The 11,085-nt window shown below is 35.7% G+C and overlaps 1 protein-coding gene across 2 annotated transcripts in view; it reads right to left on the reverse strand.

Moving 5' to 3' along the window:
* Window positions 1–1,852: 1,852 nt before the first annotated feature.
* fkbp8 (FKBP prolyl isomerase 8) overlaps window positions 1,853–11,085 on the reverse strand; it is a 15,974-nt gene continuing 6,741 nt past the window's right edge. For both annotated transcript variants that reach the window (XM_016282978.1, XM_016282977.1), the window contains exons 5-9: window positions 9,641–9,861; window positions 8,980–9,152; window positions 8,727–8,804; window positions 5,010–5,144; window positions 1,853–2,793 (exon numbers count right to left, since the gene is read on the reverse strand). In XM_016282978.1, the coding sequence (XP_016138464.1) occupies window positions 2,707–2,793; window positions 5,010–5,144; window positions 8,727–8,804; window positions 8,980–9,152; window positions 9,641–9,861 (694 nt within the window). In that variant the 3' untranslated portion in view covers window positions 1,853–2,706. The remainder of the gene's footprint in view (window positions 2,794–5,009; window positions 5,145–8,726; window positions 8,805–8,979; window positions 9,153–9,640; window positions 9,862–11,085) is intronic.

Consider the following 11,085-nt stretch of genomic DNA (forward strand, 5'->3'; position numbering starts at 1 on the left):
GCGAGCGAGGGATAGGATTATTCATGAGGCGTGAATTACGTACAGGCGGGAGGGGGCGGGGCTTCGGGGTAATCATGAGAGAGATGACCAATGATGAGAAGTCCGAGTCTTTTCCGCGAATCGGTTCTTTTGAGCAGTTCAGCGATTCAGCTGTTCTTTTACATCATCATCATCGCTCTAAAAAGTTATATTGCTGTTTATAACAAATAGAATTTAGTGATAAGAGTGTTTATATTGTCTCGGTTCTGCAGTCCTGACAAAATATGTGACCCTGGACCACAAAACCAGTCATAAGGGTCAACTTTTTGAAAATGAGATTTATACATTAACTCAATTAGCTGAATAAATAAGCTTTCCATTGATGGTTTGTTAGGATAGGACAATATTTGGCAGAGATACAACTATTTGAAGATCTGGAATCGGATCATAAATAAATAAATAAAATAAAAACAATTAGAAAATCACCTTTAAAGTTGTCCAAATGAAGTTCTTAGCAATGCATATTACTAAACAAAAATTAAGTTTTGATATTTTTACGGTAGGAAAAATATCTTTATGGAACATGATCTTTACTTAATAGCCTAATGATTTTTGGCATAAAAGAAAAATCAATAATTTTGACCCATACAATATATTCTTGGCTATTGCTACCAATATACCCGTGCTACTTATGACTGGCTTAGTGCTCCAGGGTCACATATGATTTATTTCCACCTTATAGAGATCCTAAATAAAATTAGCATAACTTTACACAAAACTTAAGTTAATTTACATCTCTTCGTTTAAAAGTGTACAGGTATGGACGTTTAGTAACACATCGTTAACTTTTTTGGTAACATTTAAGCTAATCAGGCGATTAAAGAGTAACATAACTTCTGCTAATTCAGCTGTTATATATTATTGATCTGTTTTTGTTATTAGGGAAAGTTTATATTCATCAAACTAAATGGAGTAACTTAAAACCCAATTTTGCTCATTTTCCAACAGCCTTTAAAGCTTATTTAGAATCTATAGTCTTTAAAAAACAATAAAGCCCAAAGAACGGTCTCTGGTAAATGAATTTAACATATGCTTGTGATGCCCTTTTATTTTTGAATTATAATTGTATTTTATTAAAATAGTTTAATTTGTATTTACAAAATGTGTAAATATGAGAAATATGTCAAGCACTTGCTGTTGGATTTTGTAACTTTGAAAGTTCAATAATAATAATAAAAAAAGGTCTTTCAGGCAGAATTGTTGACTCGAGATCCGCTCAATTCAATTGATGAACGAATCGTCCTGAACCGTTTCACTGAAAAGATCCGACTCGATTCTCTCGGATTGGACATCGCTGGAAATGACCGATGAATTGCGTCATCACAACGCGGTTTGATAAGGTTATTTATTTTTTGGAGTACATTTCAACAAGAAGGCACACGTATATGATTTGAAATGTGTGATTTGACTATGTTTGGTTGTGTTTTTGTACACTGGAAAACTCTTGGCTGGGGGTGGGGGAAGGTTTTGGATGGAACGCTTCTCACTCACAGAATTGCGTAAGAAAAACGTCAATGTCTGGAAAAAACCCCCCATGAATAGGGAATGCCCCACCAGACTCCGACGAGGTTTAGTCACGTTTATACACTTAAAACACATTCTCGAAGCCTATTTCATTACAACGCACACTTTACATAGAATGTTCATTTAGAACGTTCACATCGAACCCGTAGGTCATAAACGAGCTGGCAAGTGCATTAACGCATTGTATTGTTGCTCTATTAACACTATTCACTTTTATTACCTTGCAACCACATATAGTTCCTTCAGGAAATGCTCATCTAGAATTCATACAGTAGCTCTGACATCTAAACATTTTCAAGAAATCACTTTATTTTCAACCACATGAACAGAAAGTGCAAAAGTTTATTATAGGATATACAAAATAACTTTAAAGGGAATGTCAGATGTTACCAAAAAGAAAATCGGAATGGGGAACTGAGACGATCAACTTAAGGATTTAAAAAAACCTCACATCCTAAATAAGTAATACTAAATAAATGAAAATAATTCTTGTAGGAACTGAAAAGGTCTGTATGACCTTCCTTGCAGTGTTTGGCCATGAAAATGAGAAACTCTGGGAACATCATTGAGGGACAGCTGCTGATTCCAGTGATATTGTTGGAGCCTATAAAGGAGAAAAACGCGCGAAAACCAGTAACGTACCACATCAGTTTAAGGACTTTTGAAATAGTGTTGTCTTTCTTTAGCATCAGATGCCTGTAGATACTGCAAAAGAAAAAGCATACAATCATATTCTTGAATGTTCAAGACTGTTCACAAGCAAGTTTCAGTTCACCAAAAGAAGATCATGGAACTTCACACGCGTAATTGAAGAGTTCTGCAGCACGACTGTGTCCAGCAACCTGAAGAGCATCATTCTGTACAGCGATACATTTCTTAATTTTAACTAGGAACTTTTCTGTACATAAATAGGAATTATATAATATTTCTCACATCTATTTCTCCCCAGCTCATCTTTCATGCATTGAAAGTAAAAAGTGAACGCCATTTAAAACCTCTACTGTGCGATGGACGGCAACAGAACTACAACCATTCTACTTTCAATTACAATTTTTTTTTATGACGGTCAGTAAGGTGTTTGGGGGCCTGGTGTGCTCAAGGTCTTCAGCACCATGTCATCCATCCCGTCACAGTGAATTCTGGTTAATTTCTAGCTGCGATGACGACTGATAAAGCTACACCACCAATCGCAACGGCTGTAGCCCCAAAAAGCCACTTCCAGCTGAGACTCTGTAAAAAGAAAAATACTTGTTTAAAATAAATACTTCACCCATAAAGAAAATTATCATTATTTATTCACCCTCATGTTGTTTTAAACCCATATGTGGCTTTCTATGGTATTTTTCAGAAATAGTTTTGTGGAATGAACAAATCAAAATTTACATTTAATTTTTAAATTTTTCTTTAATCATTTTTGTCTTTGATATGATTTATACAGATCACATCTGACAGGAAGTGTGTGTGTGTGTGTGTGTGTGGTAATGCCCACAAAAACGGCTGGTAGGGACTACAACGAGTTACTTCCCGGGTTCGTGATATCACAAACCCAGATAAACCCCGCCCTCATGAAAAGGCAGCAAAGGAGGTGAGGCCTGCGCTGCTTCAGAGAAGAGGAAGAGAAAACTAGAGGTGTAAATTAATGCGTTTTTTAAAAAACTAAGCATTAACACATGTTAGACTGCACCCCATAAACTTAATCAAGCCTAGAAAAAAAACACTGAACCACCCCTTTAAAAGAATAGCAGAGTCCACACTACAACTATAAAGGCACAGAGAAACGATATCGTTGGAATCACTTCCAGAACAATTTTTTCCAGCTGATGAATGATACAAACATTGACAGCCAACCAGAATCTATAAGAAATGGCTCAAAAAATTATTTGTATGAAGTCCCTTGGGGTACATAGTGATGTGGGGAAAAATTAGATGAGAGGACAATTTACATTTCAATTATTTCACGTTCTTTAAAAAAAGCTGCTATTTAGCTCTTACAGTACTTTGAATCAGTGGATCCAAGTCAGAATTGTTCACTCAGACTGATTCAGTCCAATTAATGAACAATTCCCTGTAGACCAGAGGTGTCAAACTCAGTTCCTGGAGGGCCGCAGCCCTGCATAGTTTAGTTCCAACCCTGCTCCAGCACACATACCTTGTAGTTTTCAAACAAGCCTTAATGACTTGATTAGCTGGATCAGGTGTGTTTAATTAGGGTTGCATCTAAACTGTGCAGGGCTGTGGCCCTCCAGGAACTGAGTTTGACACCCCTGCTGTAGACTGTTTGAGTAGATCAGACTTAAAAGAACAATTCTTTCATGAATCGGACATTGCTAGAAATGATGGTGATGGGAAGAAATGAGATGGAAGGCAATTGTATTATTTATATATATATATATATATATATAAATTTTTCATGCCTCATGAATAATTTCAAAGCTTTGTGTTTTCTTCCCTAGCTTAACTGCTGATTGAAATAATATTTGTGTGGTCTACGGAAAAACGATTTCAAAGCTTTTGTGAGCGAAAGCAAGGTTTCTTCTGGCAAATGCAATATTTTTGTGAAAAAATGTGAAGTTTCTCTGGGAATGCAATATTTTTGCGAGAGAACTCAACAGATTTTGCGAATGAACGCAGAACTTCTCAAGGAAATTCAAAGGGGAATGCAATACTTTTGTAAGAGGACAAAGAAGTTTTTCAGGGAAACGCAATACTTTTACTAGAGAAAGTAAATCTTTCGCAAGAAAACGCTAAGTTTCTCGGTGCAATGTAAAAAAATTTGCGAAAGAATGCAGAAGTTTTGTGAGAAATGCAAGCTATTTTTTGCAAGCTAATGCAAAAATCTGACTGATCCAGTTCTCAAGTTCAGTTCAAACTCAATGACTCATTCACACGAGAAGATTTAAAAAAAATTGCCACGTAGGAGTTTGGAACAATATGAAGGTGATTAAACGCAGAACTTCTCAAGGAAATTCAAAGGGGAATGCAATACTTTTGTAAGAGGACAAAGAAGTTTTTCAGGGAAACGCAATACTTTTACTAGAGAAAGTAAATCTTTCGCAAGAAAACGCTAAGTTTCTCGGTGCAATGTAAAAAAATTTGCGAAAGAATGCAAAAGTTTTGTGAGAAATGCAAGCTATTTTTTGCAAGCTAATGCAAAAATCTGACTGATCCAGTTCTCAAGTTCAGTTCAAACTCAATGACTCATTCACACGAGAAGATTTTAAAAAAATTGCCACGTAGGAGTTTGGAACAATATGAAGGTGATTAAACATTTTTTATTCGTTAATCATTTTTTATTTTTGAGTCAACTATCCCTTTAACAGGCTAAGGCATGAATGTGCACTTTGTCATCTGTAAAACCCACTTCCTGTTGAGAGTAAACAGACATGCAACCTCATAAATAAGCAGTGGTGTTAAATAGTTGAAATGGGGCCGTTTTAAGCGCTCACCCATGAGGACTTGGCACGATGTTTCTGCACACTGGCATTCGTCGGGTTACCCAGCATCTTTTTATACATGGCCTGTTCGGCTCCTTTCTGCTCTGAGTGTTTCTTCACAAGCTTCGACAGCTCAGCATGGATGGTCTGTCCGAGGAAAGGGCAGAGAGTGTGAAAAGTGTGTGTGTGTGTCAGGCTGATGAAACGGTTGCTCACTGCAGAACACCAACACATTTGGGCGGCACGAAAATGATTAAACATGACAGTGCTGACAGTGATTGAGTGAAAGCCTAACAAAAGTCAAGATGTAAACCAATTTAAGATTAAAAACGCATTCACTTGTTTTCCAATTTCAGCTGCAACACAGAACACAAAAGCAGAAGTGAAAGCATCTTGTACAAATGAAACGTGTCTTTATATGGATCACACACACACACATGATCATTTTTCTCTTATATGACCTCAAAATCAAGACCCTGGAGTTTTATTCTCTCTATACCTGAGTGAAGATAGACTAGATCTGCTCTAGTTTTAGCCTGTGAAGATGATATATGAGAACGCAAAAAGAAATTTAGTTCGATTTAGTTCACACTTGTTTCTGCCAATGCAGAGGAGTTCAATTCATTTAGGGAATCAGTTTTCTCAGATGGTTTGTTTCCATCAGAATTAAATACAAATAAGCAGTTTATCATTTAATTTTGAATCAACACTACAAATTTCAAGTGATCTTCTTGTAGAATTATTCACGATTCAACAGCTGAGTGTTTATTTTTCAAACTAATCTAAATTGTTCAAATCAAAAGACAGTTCATCTATTCATTTGGAGTCATCACACATATTTCAAGCAACCTTGTAGAAGGATTTGTTTCCAAACTGATCTGTTCAACAGTTGAGTGCGAATCGGAGTCATTCAAGTTTACTAGAGTGAATTGGTTCATTCATTCAGTTTGATCAATTGGCTGGTTTAAAAAAAAAAAAAGCAGTTTACTTATTCATTTTGTGTCATAACTACATATTTCATGAGATTTTACAAAATGACTCATTTATGAATAGATTGAGATCAAGAGTTCAATGTGAATTGTTCAAGTGAATCCTAATAGTTTATATTTTAACAAATCAGTTCACTCAATTTGTTTCAATGGACTGATTCAAGAAATAGTTCATTGATTAATGATTATTTTATGAACTGATCTGTTCAACAATTGAATCATTCAGATTTACTTCAATAGGCTGGCCAACAAAATCAGTTCCCTTATTAATTTGCGTCAGTACATAATTCATGTGATTTTACAAAAGGACTCCTTTATGAATTGATTTGTTCAACAGTTGAGTGTGAATCATTTAAGTGAATCTGAATTGTTCATATTTTAGCAAATCAGTTTACTGAATTAGTTTCAATGGAGTGATTCAAGAAATGGTTCATTGATTAATGATTTTATGATTGAATTTATGAACTGAACGGTTGAATGTGAATCATTCAAGTGAATCTAAACATTCAGGTTTACTTGAGCAAATTGGTTCATTCATTCAGTTTGCTTCAACAGGCTGGTTTAAAAAGTAGGTCACTTATTTATTTTGCGTCATAACTACATAATTCACGTGATTTCAAAGAATGACTCCTTTCTAAATGGATTTGTTTAACAATTGAGTGTGAATAGTTCAAGTGAATCTGAATCATTCTGATTTATTTGAGCAAATGAGTTCACTCAGCATGCTTCAATGTACTGATTTAAAAAAACAGTTCATTGATTAATTTGAAGACGTCGCTAAACATTTCAATTGATCTTCAAAATGTTTCAGTTACAAACTACTTTGTTCAACAGTCGAGTGTGAATTGTTCAAACGAATCTCAGCCCATCAGATTTGTTTGAGCAAATCAGTTCACTCAAGGCAGTGTGTTTCAATGTACTGGTCGATTTGTTTTACAGAAGATTCATTTGCAAACTGAATCATTTAAATACCTGATCCACACCTTATATGGTTACTTAAAACGAATTGTTACGATGAAGAAACACTGCTAAATCAAAGCGTAACCTACAAACATCAAAATTACAGTTCAAAACATGACGCTTAACAAATTAAGGCTAATTAGATTATATGAATAGAGTGTCATTATTAATAATAAGTAAGGAATGGCATTTTGAATGTAGACTTTCAGGAGCCGCCCGAGTCAAACTACACCATGACAACCTGCCATTTAGTTTAATTACCGCTGATGTTTAATTACTGGCTAACGACTAAAACAAGTAGGGTAAAGGCAAAGTGGTGAGATGGAATGAGACTGGATGAAGGAATTCTGCACTGGAGCGTCTCTAAAGGCCAGACACATGAGAAGAGCGAGGCGTAAATGTGCAGACGTAGGTGGCTTGGCAGTGGCAGGCTGGTCATACAGCAGTCAGATGGAGGGACACGGGGAACCTCATCCGTTCCCTGTGTAAGCAGAGCAGCCCAATGCTGCTTTAGATATGGCAAGTGTGTGAGGGACCAGGCTATTTATAGACACGGAAAGAAATGTGATCCTAAGAGTTTTTGAACACTCTGTTCTGTCTGCAGTCTGACTGAATTTGGGGGTCTGCTGCTCCATCTGCTGGTTATAATGGGGAATGCATATGATACCTGGGACCAGTTATACAAGTAGTTCTTAATAGATACTTAGAAATTTCAATAAAACAATTTATCCAAATGCAATAAAAAAATAACACAAAAATAAAACAAACTAAAATAAAATAAGACAAATGAAAATAAAATAATGGCTCTCAATAGATACAATTTTTCAATAAAAGATATACAAGAAAATTTATATAAGATAAAACATGTAAAATAAAATAAGATGTAAAAATAAAATTAAGATGAAATGAGATATAAAATAAAGATAACAATAAAAAAAAAAGACAAATATGAAAATAAAATTAAGATGTAAAATGAAATGTAAAATAAAATAAAGATATAAGGTTGTAAAATAAAGATATTAAAATAAAATAAGATATAAAAAACAAACCAACTTTCAAAAAATATGAATAAAATAAATATTAAATAAGATATAAAACTTAAATGAGATAAAGTAATATATACAAATTAAATCAAGATAGAATAAAATAAGATACAGTAAGACATAAATTACAGTAAGATATAAAATAAAAATAAGACCAAATAAAAATAAAGATTTACGTTTCAGTAAAACAAAAACAGTAAATTAAGATAAGATAAAAATTAAATAAATTAAGAAAATAAAAAACAATATATAAAAAAAAGATAAAACAGATACAACAAAATAATTTGAAAATAAAAGATATAAAATACAATTGAGTTCAAATTAAAATAAGACAAAACAAGATAAAAAATAAATGAAAATATAAAGATACCAATTTTCAATAAAAGATTATTAAAATAAGATAAAATAAAATATATATAAATTAATATATAAAATAAAATTGATATAGAATAAATAAAATAGAATTGTAGTTCTCAACAGATTCCAATTTGCAATAAAACAATACAAAATTTTTTTTAATTAAAATAAGGCAAAATAAAGTTATCAACAGATGCCATTTTTTAATAAAACACAATGTATTATAATATATTTAATTCAAAATAAAATAAAGAGAAAACAAAGATCAAATTAAGAAGATATAACAAATATACATTTTTTAAATATAAAACAAAACAAAACATTGCTCATCAGTGATAGAGTTAATACAATTTGTTCTGTTCAATTGTCACTTGTGTTACCTTATTACTTGGCTCCAACTTCAAGGCCCTTTTCAGTGTTTTAATGGCTTCAGCATACTCGCCCTGCAGAGCCAGTACCTGTGGACACAAACACACGGCACAGGTCAGCACCTTTTCATCTCAACACACCTCTAGCTGGTCGGCGGAACCAAACGACCAAACAACCCGCTTTCGCTGTGTCCCAAACCAGGAGTGCATTACTATTTAATGAGAGCGAGTGAAAACGATACGCATCTGAACCCAGGAAACCAACCTTGCCTTTGCGGAACAGGGCTTTGACATTGTCCGGCTGGTGCACCAGGACGGAGACGCAGGAGCGCAGTGCGGCTTCATAGTGGTCTAGCTTGAGTTGAGCAGCGGCCATGTTGTTGAGACATTTCACCTTCATGTCCAAAAGTTCTTCCTCTTCTTGTTGACTGATGTCCACTAAGATAAAAGAGTAATATGTGACCTTGGACCACAAAACCAGTCATAAGGGTCAATTTTTTCGAAATTGAGATTTATACATCCTCTGAAAGCTGAATAAATAAGCTGATGTATGGTTTGTTAGGATAGGACAATATTTGGCCGAGATACAACTATTTCAAAATCTGGAATCTGAGGGTGCAAAAAAATCTTTAAGTTCTTAGCAATACATATTACTAATCAAAAATTAAGTTTTGATATATTTACAGTAAGAAACTTACAAAATATCTTCATGGAACATGATCTTTACTTAATATCCTAATGATTTTTGGCATAAAAGAAAAATCTATAATTTTGACCCATACAATGTATTTTTGGCTATTCCTACAAATATACCCATGCTACTTATGACTGGTTTAGTGCTCCAGGGTCACATATGATTGCAGACAAAACCATAAAATGACTTATTAGGAAATTAACTCAATGAATCATGAATGAAGCAGTATCACCTCTGGAAGTTGCTTCGGTTATCTGTAGCGCGATTCCGTACGAGTTGACGGCAAAGGCGTAGTCGGCACGCTGGAAGTGGACGTTTCCTCGCTCTCGCTTTCTGTTGGCCAAACTGATTTGCTCAGAGGGCGGCATGAGCTCCAGGTCTGTGGCGTCATCTGCCGACAACAGCTGCACCTCCAGGATGAGATCAGAATCAGGAGGCGCAGCAGGAGTAGAGCTGACAGAGGAGATGAACGGGGTTAAGAGTCAAGCAGAGGATGTCTAACACGTCAAAGTATTTCTGCTGTGTCACACTGCTGTTCAAAAGTTAGGAGTCATACAATGTTTTTGAAAGACGTCTCTTATGCTCACCATGGCTGCATTTATTAGATAAAAAATACAGTAAAAACAGTAATGGTGTGAAATATTATTACTTTTCTATAAGAATATAATTTCAAATGTAATTTGTTCCTGTGATGCAAAGCTGGATTTTCAGTCTTCAGTGTCACATGATCCTTCAGAAATTATTCTAATATGCTGATTTGCTGCTCAAGAAACATTTCTTATTATTATCAATGTTGAACAGCTGTGCTGCTTTATATTTTTGTGGAAACCATATTTCAAATATTTTTTTCAGGATTCTTTGATGAATAGAAAGGGTCACAAAAGTGAGTACACCCCTAAGTGAAAATGTTCAAATTGGGCCCAAAGTGTCAATATTTTGTGTGGCCACCATTATTTTCCAGCACTGCCTTAACCCTCGTGGGTATGGAGTTCACCAGAGCTTCACAGGTTGCCACTGGAGTCCTCTTCCACTCCTCCATGATGACATAACGGAGCTGGTGAATGTTAGAGACCTTGCGCTCCTCCACCTTCCGTTTGAGGATGCCCCACAGATGCTCAATAGGGTTTCGGTCTGAAGACATGCTTGGCCAATCCATCACCTTTACCCTCAGCTTCTTTAGCAAGGCAGTGGTCGTCATCATGTTGGAATACTGCCCTGCGACCCAGTCTCCGAAGGGAGGGGATCATGCTCTGCTTCAGTATGTCACAGTACATGTTGGCATTCATGGTTCCCTCAATGAACTGCAGCTCCCCAGTGCCGGCAGCACTCATGCAGCCCCAGACCATGACACTCCCACCACCATGCTTGACTGAAGGCAAGACACACTTGTCTTTGTACTCCTCACCTGGTTGCCGCCACACACGCTTGACACCATCTGAACAAAATAACTTTATCTTGGTCTCATCAGACCACAGGACATGGTTCCAGTAATTCATGTCCTTAGTCTGCTTGTCTTCAGCAAACTGTTTGCGGGCTTTCTTGAGCACCATCTTTAGAAGAGGCTTCTTTCTGGGACGACAGCCATGCAGACCAATTTTTTGATGCAGTGTGCGTATGGTCTGAGCACTGACAGGCTGACGCCCCCCCCCTTCTACCACCTCTGCCGCCATGGTGGCA

Source organism: Sinocyclocheilus grahami, unplaced genomic scaffold (genome assembly GCF_001515645.1).
Source record: "Sinocyclocheilus grahami isolate Dianchi unplaced genomic scaffold, SAMN03320097.WGS_v1.1 scaffold169.1, whole genome shotgun sequence".
Taxonomy (NCBI): Eukaryota; Metazoa; Chordata; class Actinopteri; order Cypriniformes; family Cyprinidae; genus Sinocyclocheilus; species Sinocyclocheilus grahami.